The sequence below is a fragment of the Balaenoptera acutorostrata genome, chromosome 11 (assembly GCF_949987535.1).
Source record: "Balaenoptera acutorostrata chromosome 11, mBalAcu1.1, whole genome shotgun sequence".
Classification (NCBI taxonomy): domain Eukaryota; kingdom Metazoa; phylum Chordata; class Mammalia; order Artiodactyla; family Balaenopteridae; genus Balaenoptera; species Balaenoptera acutorostrata.
The window spans coordinates 20,215,885-20,236,644 of record NC_080074.1 but is presented as its reverse complement, the minus strand read 5'-3'; the positions used below and the strand labels follow the sequence as shown (position 1 = coordinate 20,236,644).

The 20,760-nt window shown below is 35.7% G+C and overlaps 1 protein-coding gene across 1 annotated transcript in view; it reads right to left on the bottom strand.

Moving 5' to 3' along the window:
- Window positions 1-19,852, bottom strand: part of WASHC3 (WASH complex subunit 3) — a 71,039-nt gene extending 51,187 nt beyond the window's left edge. The window contains exons 1-5 of the mRNA XM_007165789.3: window positions 19,723-19,852; window positions 19,038-19,136; window positions 8,696-8,761; window positions 6,689-6,796; window positions 2,823-2,933 (exon numbers count right to left, since the gene is read on the bottom strand). Of these exons, the coding sequence (XP_007165851.1) occupies window positions 2,823-2,933; window positions 6,689-6,796; window positions 8,696-8,761; window positions 19,038-19,136; window positions 19,723-19,773 (435 nt within the window). The 5' untranslated portion in view covers window positions 19,774-19,852. The remainder of the gene's footprint in view (window positions 1-2,822; window positions 2,934-6,688; window positions 6,797-8,695; window positions 8,762-19,037; window positions 19,137-19,722) is intronic.
- Window positions 19,853-20,760: the final 908 nt, after the last annotated feature.

Here is a 20,760-nt window from a genome sequence, read left to right as displayed (position 1 = left end):
AGGCAGAAGGGAGGCAAAGGACTAAAATCAAGGAAATTGGGCTAAAAACATCAAAAAGTCTGAAGCAGAAAAAATTAAACCCCTGCTCATGGTGACACCAAGCAAAAAGCTAAGTGCCAGATACTGCTATAGAATTAGATTAAAAAATAAGAAATAAAACTAACAATTGATTACTTCTTAAATGTTTTGAGATAAAAATTATTTGGTGTTATAAAACAGTGTAAAGGGGCTTTCCTGGTGGTGCAGTGGTTAAGAATCTGCCTGCCAATGCAGGGGACACGGGTTCGAGCCCTGGTCTGGGAAGATCTCACATGCCACGGAGCAACTAAGTCCGTGCACCACAGCTACTGAGCCTGCACTCTAGAGCCCGCAAGCCACAACTACTGAGCCCACGTGCCACAACTACTGAAGCCCGCGTGCCTAGAGCCTGTGCTCCGCAAAAAGAGAAGCCACTGCAATGAGAAGCCTGCGCACTGCAATGAAGAGTAGCCCCCGCTCGCCACAACTAGAGAAAGTCTGTGCACAGCAACGGAGACCCAACGCAGCCAAAAGTAAATTAAATAAATAAATTTATAAAAAAATAAAAAACAGTGTAAAATATTTTTAAACAGTTCTTAATCAGAAGAGCATTTCTCAAAGCACGTATGCTCTGGCTCTGAGTTCCAACTGCAGAGATTCTCATTTAGTAGGGTGGGAACCAGAAACCTATATCTTGAACAAGTTTTTTACTCTAAAAACCACTGAGCTAGTGTAAAAAAGAAATCTATCACCAAAACCTATCAAAAATTAAAACAGTATAGAGAAAAATACCGTCATTTTCATTCATAGGTAAATACTATGTGACAGGTATGGTTCTAGGAACTGGGAATAGGGCAGTAAACAAAAAGGTGTATATTCTAGGAGCAGCAGAGACACAAACAATGTACGTAAAATATGTAGTATTTTGCATATAATTAGATGGTTATATGTAGAAAAATATAGTAGGGAAGGAGTAAAAGGAATGGGACTAGAAAGAAGGTAACATTTCTGCAAATATTTGAAGGAAGAGAGGGAGCAAACCATAAAGATATTTGGGAAAAGTGTTTCAGGTAGAGAGAACTGATGCAAAGGCCCCGAGACACGCGACTGTCCATATATCTATTCAAGGAACATCAAGGAGTACAGTAGAGCTGGAGCAGAGTGAGTGAAGATATGAGATTAGAAAGGTAATTAGGGAACTAAATTGTATAGCATCTCATGGGCCTCTGAAGGACTTTGGCTTTTATTCCTAGTGAGATGGTAAACTACATGATTAGAAGAATAAATATGTAAAGAATCATTTACATATATACATGCAAACATATGATATATATTATATATGAAATTCTGAAAAGCAATGAAATTTGTCTAAGTAATTAATAACAAAAATAAAATTGACAAGTGGTGTCTGGAAACCTTAGTTGGCTAAATAAATCTAGACAATATCTAATATGGTACCTTAGGGTAAGTGTTTAATAAATATTTGTGGAATAAAAGGACAGTGGATTAATACTGAAAAGGAAAATAAGGATTTTTCAAATTCTTGTAAAGTCAGAGGCAATGTATTAAGAATATAACAGTTATCCTAAGATGTGGTCTTTTATCAAATATTTCAAGGCAGTCATAGATGTCAAGTAGATTTTCCCATTTCCTATTTTATATAGGTTAGGCAAGAAGAGACTAAATAAAAAGCCTTTCAGAGTTACTCTGAAACTTTTCATCTTTTGTTTGAAAGTGTCAAAGACATAGTTTTTAACAGTCCATATTTTAAGCTTAGCTTAAGCTTTCCTGGGTTTTAGTTTTAAAAATTCATTTATCATGATTCACACTCAAACTAGCTCTATTTTACTTTTATTAGTTTAAAAAATTTATATATTTTCAACCCAAAGTCTGTTTTTGTCGCCAAAGCCTAAAGCCCAGAGCTTTGACTGTCAATGAAGAATTTTGAAAGTGACACAGCTACTTCTGACAGCTAGAAAAAGTGAATGTACTTTCTTCTCCCCATTGTCACCAATGTAGCTTCTAAATAAGCCAACCTACTCTTTCTGGTTGTCAGACAGTCTTAGCTTTTAAGTTATTTTGGTGATAAATAATGCCAAGAACAGCAAAACTGTTCTTCTTTAATATCAGTCCATCTTTTGCCTGATAACATAATTTTACAGAAGCATTAATTTTTTGATCAACTGAAAAATGGACAGCTAGCTCCTTTAACTACTGTAATAGGACTTTCTACAGGAATGAAATTAACTTCTGCTGTTATAGAAGAGCAAATATTGTGTTGTACTTTTTTGCATCATACCATGTAATGATTTCTTAGAAAAAATACACATTCTCAAGTCATAATATTAAAAGCATTACCTTACATGGCCAAGTGACTTATGCTCTTTTCTATGAACCAAACTATTGACAGGTGAAATTCAGAATAAAAATACACAAAAAACCATTTGTGTTAGCATACAGGAAATTAAGCTAAAGCCATACGATTTACTAAGTGAATAGTCCACTTTCATTCCTCTATCTGATACATCCAAGATTTACAAAGATTATGTAAAGCAAAAAATTTACATAAATCTATACTAAACTATGTTAATTTGAAGTGTGAGGTCAGTTTTAATTAGAAAGATTTGACTCCTGCTTACTCTTTATCAGGGCATTCATTAAACATAGAAAAGAAGTAAGAGAGTAGAAAACTTGGTCACTCGGTTTAGCAGATTTCTCAGATTGAAAAAATAACAATGAAACCTCCAGGGTTAAGAATTTCAGAGGAGGCTGCTAGACAGAGAAGACAGACCAAATTAGCTTACCACTTGAACCATTTTGAGATATCTGGCATATCTTGGATCCTTGGCTACAGTTAAGATATTTTCTGGTGTTACTTCAGTTTCCTGTGGTCCAGAGTCTTGCAAACTGTTCAGCTGTAGAGAGTATTGCATATAAATCTTTAGACAATTCACAAAAGGGGTCCGTCATGTTACTTAAAAGGGATGTTTCTTTTTATAATTCTAAAGCAATCAATATCAGAAAAAAATCATATTTCTAAATTTACCAATAATTTAATTATGGGATATATGTTTCCAAATATTTACAAATACTTAAATATGATTTCAGAGGAAGTTACACTTAATATCAACACTATATTGTTCCATAAAGATGTAAATATATTCATGGCATTAAAAAATTAGAATTCTGCTTTACTTGTCCCAAGTGCTGATATAAAACATGAATTATTGATGGACCTATTATTTTAATAAAACTTTTAATAAAGCTAATAAAGCTATCTGATTTGTCAACTGTTCAACTGTAGCGGACAGAAAATTGATTTTCTGGGTATCTATACCGTCTACACAATTACATTCCTCATTCATTGAATAATCTTGTTCTAAGCGGATACAGCTATTCTAACATCTTTAAAGGCAATGCCTGAAGAATCTGTGGAAGAGAAACCCATTTCTCAGACAAAATTATGTTTTTATATATTTCAGCTACTGATGAAATTATTAACATTATAAAAATTACTACTTATAATGAAGAATACTGGGGAATGGTCTTTATGGACAAAAATGTTTTTATCATATAGGCAGTTCTCAACTTTGCATGGTACGATGTTAACTGAAACTTGTCCATATTGGAACCCTATCTTCACTTAAGTGCAAAGCTAGGACTGTCTATATACAGTTCTTGATTTTTCTATCAACCTAAACATTTAGAGTAAGTCTAGTTAGTGAATTCTCACTCACTATCTGTATGTTAGCATTAAGAATAAGTTCCTTAACTGAATAAAATCAATTTTATGTCTACATATCTATGCTGAAATGTAAATAAATCAAAAAAATCTTTAAGTAGTCATAGTTTTTAGAATATGAATTATATGTTAAGGTTTTTCCTCAGATAATTCAAATATAAATTAAATCTCTTTTAAATGCTGAAGCAAATAAAACATCCAAAAATCCTTTAGGTTACTCCTATTATATGACAGTGTCAAGTGTACAAAAGTGTGCACGCACGTGTGTGTGTATGTGTGTGTATATATATGTTTATATACACATTCATCTGTAAAATACATAATTACAAACTGTCCAAAACATTTAATTAAATAAAAAATTCAAACAAGACCCAAGTATGCTTTTAAAAAAATAGGGACAATAAACTCATACAGTAGCACAATGGAGCAAATGATAATTACATATAAGACCAATGGATTTTAAAACTCAGCCTTTAACTTTGGCCTAATAACTAAGACCTCAACAAGGTTTAATTATATCAGGTCTTACACCTTTGCTATTTGAATGACTCAAATCCTCTATCATACTTCTCAACTGTCCTTCATTTTATTCTCAAATTAATCTCAATCTGCACAGTTGGATGTTCTATTGTGAGTAATGATAAGATCTGAACCATGAAATTAAAGTTGCAGAAAAATCAGCATGCAAACCTTGGGTCTTTGACTCATACATATCAATAGATTGGAGAATGCAATGAATGGATGATTAAAAAAAAAGTTCACGATTATCCTTTCTCTGATAAGTGAGTTGACTGTAATGTCAGTCAATTGAAATTGTTAAGCAATACTTCAGTCCATTTCAAAACATTTTACATAAAATATACCAACTAAAAACAATGGAGAAGAAATTAAAAAGTTGATTTCAATATTAAGAACATGCTGAACATGCTGATTTTATTAATCCAATCAAGACACAATTTTAGGACATTTTTAAAACTCAGGAAGCCAATAACACTTCATAAATTCTCCAAATGAATTAATATACTATTTTAAAATAAAACTGCCAGACTATCAGGTCATTCTGAATTTTAGATAATTCAGTTGTGATTACTCATAATCAATTTTTTGAGACCTTAAATAGGCAAGACCAACACAACTGTGTAAGTTTTAAAATACACATTATAGATGGCATGCATAATAACACCTGGAAAAATTAATATTAAAAGTTAGATACCACTTTAGAAATTTATAGAAACATATGACAGTTAGTATCCTCCAAAGAATAATTACTAGGTAGGGTGGAAACATTTAATATTTTTTACACATGCCTTGTTCTAGAGAAAGGATGGTCCATCTTTAACTGAAAAAACCTTGTGAAGTTAAACTCCTCTAAACATCTGGATTTACTCTTGTATATTATATATATTCCAGTGGCCATCATAATGGAATTTGTTATATTAAGTGGATGTTTAATTTTCTAATATCTAATTATTAAGTAAATGGTCATCTAATTCATTCCCCAAATACATAATATCTCTAAATATATGGCTTCTCCCACAGGGCCTTGCACCACATGTACTCAATCTGTTTAACAAGTTCAACACAGGTGCTGGAGACAGTGCAGTGTAGCATATAAGAACTAGGATTCTTGACACCAGATTGCCTGGGTTAAAATTCCAGCTCTTACTGTTTGACCTTCAGCAAGTTACTTAACCTCTGTGTACCTCATTTGACATATCTGTAAACACAGGGCTGTTGTGAGAATTGACTTAATTTATAAAAAGCACTAAGCATGCCTCACACAGTAAAAAACCTTTACATGTTTAGTTATTATCATCATGGTCAACACCATCATGATCTAAAAAATATCCTGTGAAAAGTACCTCCAGGTACAAATGCAGAATTCCATATAGATAGGAAGTCTGCTTGTTTGGTATTACTTGTTAGACCAACATTTTAGTGATTATTTTATTTTGGATTTTAATACCTCACTGAGATACACTAGAGATTATCTGTTCTTAAACAACAAAGAATTTTTATTTCTTGAAATAAAAAGTCATATAAAATTTAAATTTATACAGAGCATAAATGAACATTAAGACATAAGAAACAAACACAAAGCATGGGTCTTACTAGGACGTTGATTTAAACAAATCAACTCCCAAAACACACTTTTTAAGACAACCGGTATTTCTTAGATCAGGATCTCTCAAATTTCAAGAGTCTACAAATCACACAGGAATCTTGTTAAAATGCAGATTCTGATTCCGTAAGTCTGGGGTAGAACTTGAGATCCCGCATTTCTAACAAGCCCTCGGGTGATTCTGAGGCTGCTGGCCCACGGAGCAGACTTCAGGCAACAAGGAGTTAGATATTACCAGGGAATTATTGTTAATTATATTGTATATGATAAAGGCATTGTGGTTACACAAGAAAATTTCAGAACTTTTCACAAGGAATTATACAGGGGTGAAATAACATGATGCTCGGAATTCACTTCAGTAAGTGACAATAAAAGATGAAGCATTTGCAACAAAATCTTAACTGGTGAATCCAGGTAATGGGCATTTGGGTATTCATTGTACTATTCTATTTTTGTTCACGTTTGAAAGTTTTTATAATAAAACATTTAAAAGATATATTTCTTATAAGAACTAAGAAAAATATTTCCATAGTGAACTTGAAGAAAACAATTCAAGATTTTTCCTAGTTCTGTATAGGTTTTCTTTTTTTTATAGGCAAGAAAAATATTAACTTCAGGAAGCCCTTCAAAATAACAAATGAAAAGCTAATAACTTTTTTTCAAACTTCATTTTCTATCTTAAAGTTTAAAATATTACTATTCAAAGTGTTACATTTTTATTTAACTTCTTTCTTCAAACCAGCTGATTAGGTCTATTTGGTTCAACCAAGATATCTGCTCATGTTTCCTGGAACTTAAATACTTACCTGTGATTGCTCTGAAGTGGTTTCAGAATGTGTTTCATTTGTGATCCTAGTGACACTTACAGGAGATACTTCAAATGTGACATCATCTAGCCCTGGGATAGATGACAACTGAGAAAAGAAAATTAATGTTGGTATATGAGGATAATATTAGGTTCTTAAACACTAAGTTTCTAAGTGTGTGTGTGTGTTTTAAATAGTTGTCATAAGTTTTTAAGCCTATAGAAATAGGTTTATAAAATTTCATCTTTGGTTTAAATTCTCCATGCCATAAACTACTTAAAAGTGAAAGGCATTCACAAATAAAATATTTTTGAAGAATTTCTCACCAATCTAATTTAGCATATCACCATTCTTACTCAGGAATTATTTTTAAAATCTAAGGAATCCTAGTGTAAGGAATGAGAGCATGGGATTTGGAGTCAGATTGCCTAGGTCTAAGTCACAAAATATGTGACCTTGTGTAAATCGTCCTAGGCCTCAATTTCCTCACTTGTAAAGTGGGGATAAGAAAACTTACCTCACAAAGTTGTAAAAAGATTTTTATTAAACATATTTTGTTACCCCTCAAAAAGTGCTTTGTAGCACATTTTAAGTTTGAATAATCTGGGAAATGAGAAAACTCTTGCCACATTTTAATGTATGATACAGCTTATTCCTTTTTTTTCTTTAGTAACATCACTGAATGCATTACTAAATAATGCATTACTAAAATGCATTATTTTTCATACACAAAAAATGAGCATAGTGTCAGTGGTTAAGCATTTCAGGTTGGATTTGCAAGATCCATGCAAACCCTCTTTTCTGATTTCATCCTGATATCAATGAATATACATTTGTCAAATGTTTGGCTAACTTTGAGGATTAACTCTATGGCCATGGAAAAAATTAAGTTTAATCTGTCCATATGGCAACTTAACTTGTGACCTTGAACTCTAACTTAAGGATTCCACAAACATTAAAATAATACACATATTCACTATAAAGAATAATGAAAAACCAATGGTAATAAGATCTGAAGCAGCAATATTCATTGAGAACTGTTGACTGATGACAGTATTTAGTGCAGTGGCTATGGCCCAAATAGTTTCAAGTGGGTATGGCTACTAAGAGACTATCTTGAACATGTTCAAGGCCAAGTATCCTAAATTACAAGCTAAAGAAATGTTCTGAGGGAAATACAGTGGCTGAAGTCCACAGGAAGATGTAGAAAGTACAAGCTAGACATTCTGATCCTTATATTAAAAGATATTAGTCATTTCACTTCCTTATAAATATTCAATACATACTTTTTCAGATCAAACTTTTGGATAAAAGGACAAAGTCACATATGTATAGCTGATTCACTTTGTTATAAAGCAGAAACTAACACACCATTGTAAAGCAATTATACTCCAATAAAGATGTTAAAAAAAAGGACAAAGTCACAAAAATATACTAGCATCTCCATTATTTTATATAAAAGAAAAGCACACAAAACCTGCAAGCTTTCAAATCAAAACAACCTTCTATTTTTGCTTTTATAAGATAAAAAGTTATCTTTTGTAATTTCTGACATCAAAATTGGTATTCTTTACTTTAGCATTTAATATATTTACAAATGGAAAATAGGTGATATTTTCTCCAAATTTTGCTCTGGAGACATGTAAAGTTTTACATAATTTTTCCTGTGTTATCAATGATTACTATTAAGATAACTGTGAGTTTTCCATCAAATGAAGTAAACTATGTAACAGTTCAATTTGTTAACATGTTACTCATTATGCTTTTGATTCAAATAATGAAAGAAAACCTTGACCCACGTGTACATTTAAACAGACTCAGTGGTTCATAATGAAGATCATTTCCTTTGCAATTATAATAAATTAAACAAAAGAACACACTGCACCACTTCATGGATGCAGGAGCTAAATTGAATTCATTTCTAAATGCAATTAAAGTTAAGTGTGACTGAGACAGTTGGTATATGTAGAGCAAAGTTTATCCTATAAATTATTCAGAAATACAAACCTTTGCATCTAAAATATTGAGAGTTGTTTCAATTTGCTGGATACGAAGAGAAAGGTCTGCCAGTTTCTGGAAAAGAAAGATTAGAAACAAAAGAATGAAGTCCAAAGGGAAAAAAAAAGAAAAAGAAAAAAAAAAAAAGTCTGATTAAAATAAACCGTTAACAAGGATAACAAATGGCAGATTTGAAAATAATAAAAACTATGGTTTAAATATTTGTGATTTTCTAATATACTACTCTCTTATTTATATGAGTAAGAATGAGAACTCAAGTATTCTATTAACTTCATTAGCATGCTTCATGGTTATTTTATAAAGCTGTATTCACAGAAAAGAAAAAGTTACATTTTCAGCCTTATCAAACTCATTATCAGAGCCATAATCAATCATTGGGACCAGAATGTAAACTCCTCTGAGGACAAAGGTTTTTATTCACTGTTATACCCCTAGTGCCCAGAACAGTACTGGACACTTAACAGAAGCCTAATAATTATTTGTTGTTGAATGAAGGAATTCTTCACAGAACACAAGAATAAAAATTAGCCCAAAACAGAATGGAACAGGATGTGCCTTTATAAATTACTTAAACACATAAATATATACAATTAGTCCCAAATACAAACTTTTCAAGTTTGAAAAGTAAAAAAGGATGAAACTGTAAGATGAGTAGGTAATGTTGGAAAGAACTAAAACAAAGAGAAAAAATAAGAAAGAATACTAAAAAGCAAAGGGAATCAACCTACCATCAAAATCCAAGATAAACCAGAACCAAGAGCTTACCATGCTCTAGTTATTCTGTAAAATTAAATTAGCCATATATATACTCCCACACAAATAAAAGTAACATCATAAAATATGATCCATAAGAACATTTATTTAAAACTCCCTCATCCTAAACATTATTAGTGACACAGCCTACAAGCAGTTGGCCAGTTTACTAGTTGGCAGATGTGCAGCATTCTGATTGCTTTCTGGGATATTATCAAGATCTTGACTAACTCATAAGCAGAATTTTAACACCCCAAGAAATAATCATTTTGCCCGTATTTAGAGGGGGAGAAAACTGAAAGCAACCATAGAGTAGTTAGTACTTCTTCACAAGACACCTATTTTTTAGATGAGCATTCTTGATATCTACAAAGATATAATTTAGAAATAAAACATTAGAATCTAGTTTTAATGGCATTTGAAGTAAAGTTTAACCTTGATTTCTAGAATGTGTTTACATAAGGCATTGATACAAGTATAAACACAGGCTTATAAAACATCATATGGATAAATTCCTCTCCAAATTATACATGTTTTCCTGAAAATCACGGAAATTAAATTTTGACAAATCAGTCATTTAATTCACTGCAGAAGCTTAGTAACTGCAGAAATCCCACAGCAAGCTAATTTGTAAAATGAATGATAATTTCTAACTTATTTTAAAATGCATACATTGTTTTGATTAAAATAAGTGAACACATAAAAAGAAAAAATGAATTAAAAATTCATAATTTATATATATTATATAAATATGTAATATATTAATATATTTATATAAATATGTACTTTTAAGCAATCATCATCATCACTGTAAACATCTGAGCATTTACCTTAGTATGCTACACTGTATATGCAAGTATCATTTGAAATCTCACACCAAGTCTATGAAGTAGAAACTATTATGATGCCAATTATTTTGTAGATGTGGACCATTTTTTTTAAAAATAAATTTATTTATTTATTTATTTATTTCATTTTTGGCTGCGTTGGGTCTTTGTTGCTGCGTGCGGGCTTTCTCTAGTTGCGGTGAGAGGGGGCTATTCCTCGTTGCGGTGCGCAGGCTTCTCTTGTTGCGGAGCATGGACTCTAGGCTCGCAGGCTTCAGTAGTTGCAGCATGCAGGCTCAGTGGTTGTGGCTTGTGGGCTCTAGAGCGCAGCCTCGGTAGTTGTGGTGCACGGGTTTAGTTGCTCAGCAGCATGTGGGATCTTCTCGGACCAGGGCTTGAACCCGTGTCCCCTGAATTGGCAGGGGGATTCTTAACCACTGCGTCACCAGGGAAGTCCCTGTGGACCATTTTTTAAAGTCTTTACTGAATTTGTTACAATACTGCTTCTGTTTTATGTTTTTTGGCTGTGAGGCATTAGGGATCTTAGCCCCCCAACCAGGGATCAAACCTGCACCCCCTGCATTGGAAGGCAAAGTCTTAACCACTGGACCTCCAGGGAAGTCCCTATGATGCCAATTTTATTTTTTATTTAATTAATTAATTAATTTATTTTTATTGGAGTATAATTGCTTTACAATAAAGTGACTCAGCTATATGTATATATATCCCCTCCTTCCCCCTCATCCCATCATCTAGGTCATCACAGAGCACCAAGCTGAGCTCCCTGTGATACACAGCAGGTTCTCACTAGCTATCTATTTTACACATGGTAGTGTATTTTTGTCAAAACTAATCTTCCAATTCATCCCACCCTCCCCTTCCCCCCTACCCGTGTCCACATATCTGTTCTCTACATCTGCATCTCTATTCCTGCCCTGCAAATAGGTTCATCTGTACCATTTTTCTAGATTCCACATATATGTGTTAATATGCGATATTTGTTTTTCTGACTTACCTCACTCTGTATGACAGACTCTAGGTCCATCCACATCTCTAAAAACAACCTAATTTCGTTCGTTTTTATGGCTGAGTAATATTCCATTATATATATGTACCACATCTCCTTTATCCATTCATCAGTCGATGGACATTTAGGTTGTTTCCATGTCCTGGCTATTGTAAATAGTGCTGCAATGAACATTGGGGTACAAGTGACTTTCTGAATTATGGTTTTCTCAGGGTATATGCCCAGTAGTGGGATTGCTGGCTCATACGGTAGTTCTATTTTTAGTTTTTTAAGGAACCTCCATACTGTTCTCCACAGTGGCTGTATCAATTTACATTCCCTCCGACAGTGCAGGAGGGTTCCCTTTTCTCCACACCCTCTCCAGCATTTATTGTTTGTAGATTTTTTGACGATGGCCATTCTGACCAGTGAGGTGATACCTCATTGTAGTTTTGATTTGCATTTCTCTTTTAAAGATGAGAAAACTGAGTCTTTATACAAGTAAAATAATCTGAACTGAAACACTCCAACTCCAGATACTAAATATTTTTGAAAGAATTTCAGCTTCTTAAAGCATGATGCCATAGACTCTGGGTGTTGATGTGTCAATGCAGACTGTAACAAACTGATTGTAATAAATGTACCATGCCAGTGGGGCATGTTGATAATGGGGAAGGTTGTGCACAAGGGTTGGGAGCGGGCGTCGAGGAATAAATGGGAACGCTATACTTTCTGCTCAATTTTGCTGTGAACCTAAAACTGCTCTAAAAAATAAAGTTTAATTAATTTTTTTAAAAAGATGGAAAATTCCTGAGTATTGCATAGATATAATTTTTGTTATTCAAAGCTAATAAATGATCAACCTGCTTCTCACTAAAACTAAGATGCTATTGTGCTGAATACTGGGAATCAAATTTTTCTGATCAAATTTCCTAAAATAGATGCTATTTATCTGGAATTATTTAAAAAGATAGGTATTAACATTTTTTTCAGGATTAGATCATAAATTGTCTTTAAATGCATACTCAAGTGTTCACACAAGATAGGCTAAGGATTGAAATACTAGTCTTAGAAAATAAAGGAATAAGGATGAAAATGTTTATTCAGAAAACTACTTGTTGATAAGGAAGATTAAAGAGGCTTGGGAAAAAAAAGTTATACTTTCCAGAGCAGTAATTTCCAATTTTTTTTGGATGCAGATTCATCTGGTATGTCAGTCTTTTGCTTCAGCACTCATTTTACCTACTTTCATCTACTATTATCAAAACCTCACCAAAATGAAATGACCTGGTTTTTTAATAAAACAAGATTATATGAATGATTTATTCATGCAAGACATGAAAGACACTGATCTAAGCATCAATATATTTTAATTAGTTATAATTTATCTGAATATTCTTGATATCTAATCTAGAAACAACGGTAATTGTGAAGTCTAAAGAAATCTGAAACAACTGTAATTTAATAAAAAAAAGATCTGTGCTTTCTATTGGTGAGAGTCATAGGTCCTAATACTACTGTGATTTCTGTTGACCAAATTTAAAGAAAATGTGAAATTTAAGTTAAAGGTAAAAAAATATATATACATGAGTTTTTTCCCCCATCCAAGTTCATGTACCCCAAATTTAGAACCACTATGTAAATGATTTTCTGAAAATCAGATCAACAAAAGGCTTTTCCTCTTGGCTAGGGAAGATCTTTGCTGTGGATAAATCATGTTTTTTAAATTAACCATAAAGCTGTTATCTATCTTCTCTAGAGCTGGTTTTTGAGAGTCTAAATATTAAATATGTTACCTGTTATACAACTTAATGCTTTAATAAAGGATATATTACTATATCACGATTTTGAGTTTTTAAGTATGTAATTGGTATCTTTTGTAATCCTACACATTTTATTTTATGCGCTTAAAAACATTAATTTCATTTCACTAGACTGCCAAAGGATCCATGGCACAATTAAGAACCTCTGCTTTTCAAAGATTATTCAGCATAATAAATGTTTTTGAGTCTGTTCCCATGTAATTATTGCTATAACACACATAAATATGTACTTTTTAGAAAGCCACTGTCACTTGACAAAATACACCTGGCTTCATTTATGGGCTGCTGAAGCTCATTTCTAAGATGTTTATGTTTTCTGCATTTTCCTTCTAAACCCCTAGACCACCATAAAGTAGGTTTCTCAACCTTGGCTCTATTGACATTTTGGGCTGGATAATTCTTTGTTGTAAAGGGCTATCCTGTACACTACAGGATGTTTAGCAGAATCTCTGCCCTCTACCCACTAAATGCCACAAAAACTCCCCAATTGTGACAACTAAAAACATCTCTAGACATTGCCAAATGTCCCCTGGTTGAGAACTACTACTCTGAAGTGTAGATGACCACGGATATATTATAAGTAACATGATCAATAACAGTAACTGTCCCCACCTCTGAAAGTTTCAGCAGAGAGGAAACAGAAAGGTAACAATCTTTCCCATCCATTTAACCATCCATCCTCTTTATAAGGATTTAAAGCAAACCTGAAATACCTTGATTTGAGACAAGAGGGGAAAATACAAGGTATCTAGTTTCTCAGATAAGTTGAAAACTTCTTGATGCATCCATCACCCGCCTATTCCTAAGGCAGTGCATTTTATTGAAGAGAAAAAAAAAGACAAAGGAAGAAATATGGAGTTAACAGTTAAACATGAAAAAAAAACCCACTGTGGTATTTCAGGTTTGTAAAATATCCAATTTGCATATCCAGTTCTTTAAAAGAGAAACAGTATTTTATTTTTTTTTAATTAATTAATTAAGTTTTTTTTTTTGGCTGTGTTGGGTCTTCGTTTCTGTGCGAGGGCTTTCTCTAGCTGCGGCAAGTGGGGGCCACTCTTCATCGCGGTGCGCGGGCCTTTTACTGTCGCGGCCTCTCTTGTTGCGGGGCACAGGTTCTAGACACGCAGGCTCATAAATTGTGGCTCACGGGCCTAGTTGCTCCGCAGCATGCGGGATCCTCCCAGACCAGGGCTCGAACCCACGTTCCCTGCACTGGCAGGCAGATTCTCAACCACTGCGCCACCAGGGAAGCCCCAAGAAACAGTATTTTAAATTAATGGATCTCTTGGTATACCACTTTCGGTTGAATATGTCCTGGAAACCAGAGAGGGAAGCAATCCACGGTTTTACTAAGCTTCATCAGACACTTAAACCCAGCAGTTGTAAAAGTTATAAAAGCAGTTGTAAAAGTTGTAGCAGAAAATAGGGTTTTGGGCTTCCCTGGTGGCGCAGTGGTTGAGAATCTGCCTGTCAATGCAGGGGACACGGGTTCGAGCCCTGGTCTGGGAAGATCCCACATGCCGCGGAGCAACTAGACCCGTGAGCCACAATTACTGAGCCTGCGCGTCTGGAGCCTGTGCTCCGCAACAAGAGAGGCCGCGATAGTGAGAGGCCCGCGCACCGCGATGAAGAGTGGCCCCCGCTTGCCACAACTAGAGAAAGCCCTCGCACAGAAATGAAGACCCAACACAGCCATTAATTAATTAATTAATTAATTTAAAAGAAAATAGGGTTTTAAGCAAAACATTATTTGGTTGAAGGTTAAGTCTGATAGTGGGCTTAAAAACTGGATGTAGTTTTTTTTGGGTCGTATGAAAATTCTCAGCACTTTTTGCCTGTACTTAAAGATTTTTTAAAAAAGAAACATTTTAGAATATTTAAAAAATGACTAAAACCCCAGTATTCTAGACATGTTACAAGTCGGAGTCAGAGTAACACACCTGACTGCCCTGTTTATTGATATTGAGTACTTTTAACTTTAAGCTTCACAATAAGGTTAAATTTCTGCTCAGTCTTATCTGTGCTATGCATAGAACTTGTGTCGTCCTCCATTTAAAATCTGCAGTCCCAGTGGACTTCCACAAGATTTTGCTGATAAGGGCCAGAATAGAAATGCTTACTGGAGACTTGTGAGGGAAGAAGAGATGACCCTAAGTAACTCTGCCACTTGGGTCTGATTCAACTACTTTCCTTTCTCTGTCTTCTAACTTTTCTCCTACCTTGGTTCTAGTCATTAGAAGAGTTACAAAGTGGCTCAGTATCCAGAAAGTTTTTAAAAAGCTATGTTCTTCACTTTTCTCTTTCTCAGATAACTTTAAAACCGGTATTAGTGATGAAGAAAGAGCCCTAGCAATTGGTTTCAAATTTAATTCCCATTTGAGTTTAGCTGTGACTGAAGTTACTGTTTGGGTTTGGTTCAAACCAGATTATGTGAAAAAACCAAAACCAACAAACAAAAAACCCCCAGATCAACCCCCACCCCTCAAAAAAAAAAAAAAAACCCAAACCCACCCAAAACAAACCAAAACCTACCAGGTTTTCTTTTTCCTCCAGTTCACTTCCAGTTCAAAAAGTAATAACTGAGGTTCATTTTTTATTGAGGGAAACAGAGTTGTTTTGGTTCTTGTTTAAGGCTTTAACTAAACAAGGACCACAGGTCTAACAGGTGCTATAAACAAATAACAACCCATTTTGGAAAACTACATTGATCTTAACTCAGGAGAAAACGACACTTCGTGTTTGAATACCTATATTATATCCTTGGAGTTTATCATATCAAAAAGACATTATATCAAATAGACATGGGATAGTAAAGAAGAGAATACAAATCTAAAAACTAAATTTTGAAATAGCTTTAAAGAAGACACTGCAGTCTCTCCCTTGAAAATGATGTAAATATGCATCATACTCAGATCAGATGGTGCAACAGAAGACTGAGACAGTTTTGTTTTTACCAGTTAATAGATCAGAGTTGGAATCACAGCTTTTACTTTCTAGCTGTCGGACTGTGGGCAAGTTAGAGCAGCTACTGCAGCCATAAATACTATGCACTCAAATACATGATGAGTGAATGAATAAACGACTAAGCAAATGATTTAAACCTCTCTACATCTCAGTTTCTGTATTTCTAAAAAAGAGATAATTGGACCTCTCTCAAAGAGCTCATCTATGATGATTAAATACATGTAAAGCACTTAGTACGATGCCTACCACACAATAAGCACACAATAAATATTAGTTATTGTCATCACACCAAGTATTGATAAAAAGTCTACAACTGACATAAACATCCAAACTGCTACAATATGAATTCTAAATAATGAGTTACAGTTAACCCTAGATTATCATCCATTAAGGAGAAAAAGGCATAAGCTACCTTTAACTTTCATGAATTTTTGATCAACAAAATTTTTTCTAGAGTTCAAGGAAGAAATAGGAAATAGTGATATAGTCAAAACAGCCAACTGTTTTGTGGGGTAGTGGAGAGAGGAATAGAAGGGGGGAAAGAGTGAATCACGAGGCTTTGATAATGCATAAGCAATCAATAAACAAAAGACAATTATTATATTTGATTTAGTCTTCAGCAAATAACACTCACTCCCCAGGCACTGAAAACTGTTAGGCCCTACAAAGGTGCGGGGCTATCCCTACCTCAGGGCAGCTCTATGAAGCTGCTTTCACAGATGTGTTTGTTGGTTGTTTTGTTGTTGTTTACTTTTTAAACTGGAGATGAGAAGTATGGGGATGGAGTATTCGCCCTTCTCTGCTAACAATCCTGGAATAGTCTCTCTCCAGATACTTCTCCACCCTACCGTGGTATACAAAGTGAAGGGCTAAATCCTTGGCTTACTCCTTTTCAGTCAGTCAATTCTTTATGCCATTTATAGAGGCAGCAGTCCAAGATAAAACTCAGGGAAGCAAGCACCTAGACTCTGAGCTTGTTAGATAAAAAATATTGACTTGAGCCTCTTACTCTATCAATCATCATATCACATTTCAATTTCCTTTGTCTTAATGAGAAGGCAGAAGTGATTTTGACAACTAAACAAAAACAACAGCTGCAACCTTATACAAGTTAAAATAGTTTTCCTGTCTCCATGCAGTTTTTATTAATATATCTAACAAAAACTATACGCTAAGGCTCTACCTCATATTATTTATAAGACAGAATGAACTGAATATTGTTTGACTCAACTGTGAATTATCTCATTTTCCCCCATTCTCCCTATTTTTTGGGGGGGTGTGTTGTTTTATTTTATTTTATTATAAATTTATTTTATTTATTCACTTTTGGCTGCATTGGGTCTTTGTTGCTGCACGCGGGCTTTCTCTAGTTGCGGCGAGCGGGGTCTACTCTTCATTGCAGTGCGCGGGCTTCTCATTGCGGTGGCTTCTCTTGTTGTGGAGCATGGGCTCTAGGCGCGTGGGCTTCAGTAGTTGTGGCTCGCGGGCTCTAGAGCGCAGGCTCAGTAGTTGTGGCGCACGGGCTTAGCTGCTCCGTGGCATGTGGGATCTTCCCAGACCAGGGCTCGAAACCACGTCCCCTGCATTGGCAGGCGGATTCTTAACCACTGCGCCATGAGGGAAGTCCTATTTGCTTTGTTTTAAAAAATTAATCACAGGACTTTTATAATAGCTTAACAAGCATCAGTTAACAATAATTAAACTGACAAAAATTGGTATTCACTAGTTTAACTTCTTGAGAACATTGCTATTGTGCCAATCAAAATGCATCTGGAATGAAGATACATCATACATTGTACAAAAAAGTAGGAGACTGGCTAGGACTGGGAAGTCTCTGGGTATTCTCAGGGTATTTCCTGCAGCAGGCCTTGACTTCTGAGTGAAATCATTTTAATTTCTGTATAAAGCATCCTTGAAAGGGCATTTAGCTTTAAGTGGTCACTGAACTTTTGTAAAGCAGAATTTGCAAGCCTACAGAGAAATACTATCATACCAGTGTGGGGCTTTTCTCTAGTCTATGGACAGAGCACAGTCAATGATCTTCTTTAGTATTCAAGTATGTGTATGTATCCTGTTCCTAGTACACAAGAATGTCCCCAATGACAACAATCTTGACTCCCACACTTTTTAGGCAGCAACCACCCCTCTATGAACAGTCTCTATTCAAGGACTTGATTGTGGAGGATACTCAGTCAAATGGCAAACAGTAACTTCAGCACACAGGAAGTTCACGACACCAAAATGGAGCCCTAAGGTTTAACATGATCCTCAAGTGGTAAAGAAGACTGATAAAGAACACCTTTTGGTTTCAGACGACTGTTGTTCTATTTCCTTGTCCTCTTTCTCCTTTCTTAAACCCAATTTCAACCCATGCTTCCCATTTTCCTCCCCACTCTCTTGTTTAGCTTTTTATAAGACAGGAGTCCCTGGATCTGGTACCTCATCTGTAACTGGGTTACTTAATCCTTATTTCACAAGTCATTTGCAGAAAGTATTTTTTTTTTAATTTCCATAATGATATTTGATGCCCAAGTTATGTTTCTAGGCTACCTCCCCATCATCTTCTGGATCAAGCAATGTAAAATAATTTTAATATAAACTGAAACTGAATGTATACTTAAAATGTAATCTTTGGGGTAAGAGAAACATAACCAATTTCAAAATAAAAGATGTCTTTAACTGTGAAATCTTGGAATCCCTTTTGCTTTCTTTAACCACAATAAACCTTCCTGAACTATTTCACAAAGTTTCTAGAAAATTAATTCAGCAGAGATGGGCTGTAGAAATGATGGTAAGAGAAGCAAAGAGGATTTAAGGTATGTTAACATAATAACTGGTTGACAAGAGGTTATGGTACATGAATACATAGACTGTAATTCTTGTTTCACTCATTTGTTACCTTCAGAAGTGCAAGGTGACATCTGGGCTACTCACTAAACGAGTATCACAGGACCTACCTCCTCACAAACTGTAGAAAATCGGTTGAGGAACTGTACAGTGTGCACCACAAACTGGTTTAGAAATGCCACCGTTCTTTTCTGTTGAATAGCTGGCACCTGTGTCACGTAAAAATAAACATGATCCATACAGGAGGAACGTACACCGTACTATCCCCTGAATATTAATAATAACGGGGCGTTTTGCTGTGTGAGATGAGTTACTGAAAGTACTGCCAAGAGTCATTAACTTGTTTTCCTAAACTGTAGGGGTGGGGTGTCCGAAGGTGACAGAGGCTGCAAAGTTTGAGAATGCGCTCTGGATTCACAGGTGTGAACTTTCGCAGGTAAAGGAAACACACAGAAACACACGAAAAACTCAAGGGCCGAATAAAAGAGGTAGGGTTAGAGGTCGGAACCGGCCCGTGTCGCCAGCGCTTCACCCTTGAGGATAGGGACTCGTGACCCGGGAAGCGAAGGCTGGGAGAGGCAAATTACCCCCGCCCCCCTTAGACAGCTCGGGAGGGACCCCTTTTTAATGTGGACTGTGGGACTCTCCCTCCCGAGAGAGGTGGAAGACAGGCCCAGGCCAGGGTTGAGCAAAAAGAGACACGGGGCGGGGGGGGGGGAGGTCTCTCTGGGAACCCGGCGTCCCTTCCCCATCCTCCTCCCAGGTCGCCGAAGTCCAACTCCTTCTTTTACAAACCTTAGTCAGGTCTATGCCTGACCCCATGAGAGGAAGCCCATCCTCATCCATCTCCTCAGCGGGCGGGGGACCCAGGGCTCACCCACAAACCCCTCCCCGCCCCGGCCCGCCCCGCCCAACCCGGTAATAGTGTCCGAAGGCCTCCCCTAGTCCCCGCCTCCCGGGCCCTTCCCGCCGGAAGGAAACGCCTCCCCCCGCCAATCACTCGGCGGCTCCCGGGGAGCCCGCCCCTTCGCACGGCAGTCTGGGATTGATAGTTCTAGCTCCGGATTGTTACGTCGAACGAGGGGCGTCGGGTGCAGCAAGGCTGCAATCACAGCAAAATCTTAAAAAGCCTCTCCCCCTGCCACCCCACCCCCCAAAAAGTAAAGCATCGCGTCTGTTTGAGGTTATCGCTGCTTAGTCTCTTCTGCTATATACGCAGCTAATTCATTCGTTAATCAAAAGAAATATATATACATATATATATTTTAACCGATTAAGTGCCAGATACTCTGCTAGTCCCTGTGGTGAATACAGACTGAATCAGATTGAGCATATGTATCTATCTAAAGAACTACAGAAACATTATCCTCAGTCGGACAATTGACAAAAATGTTTTTTCAAAGTGGTTTGGGTTCTTAAAAAAAAAAGACAAATGCAATGCTATAAGATGTAATTTCTAGTTAATAGAAAAGTGGGAGTGTCCTCTGCCTCCTAGGATCCGTGATGATTACTGTTCATCAGTCATCCATAGCTTCTGACAGCAGCGCCACTCACAACTTAACTGAAATTCCAGGGCTGTTAAAAACAATCTATAGCTAGAAGTCTTGGTCAACTGCCAGAAATCCTCTGAAATATACACTCCTTCCTCCAGGCTCTCTCTCTCATTGGATTTCACTTACTATAGTGAATTTTGGAGACAAAACAAGTAAATTGTAATGAATACTGATTTCAAAGGGCAGAGACTTTAAATGCCACCTGCATATATCCATTAAATTTTAAAAGTTTTAAGAATTTTTGAATAGTTATCTTTCTTTTCATAGCAGATAACTAGAA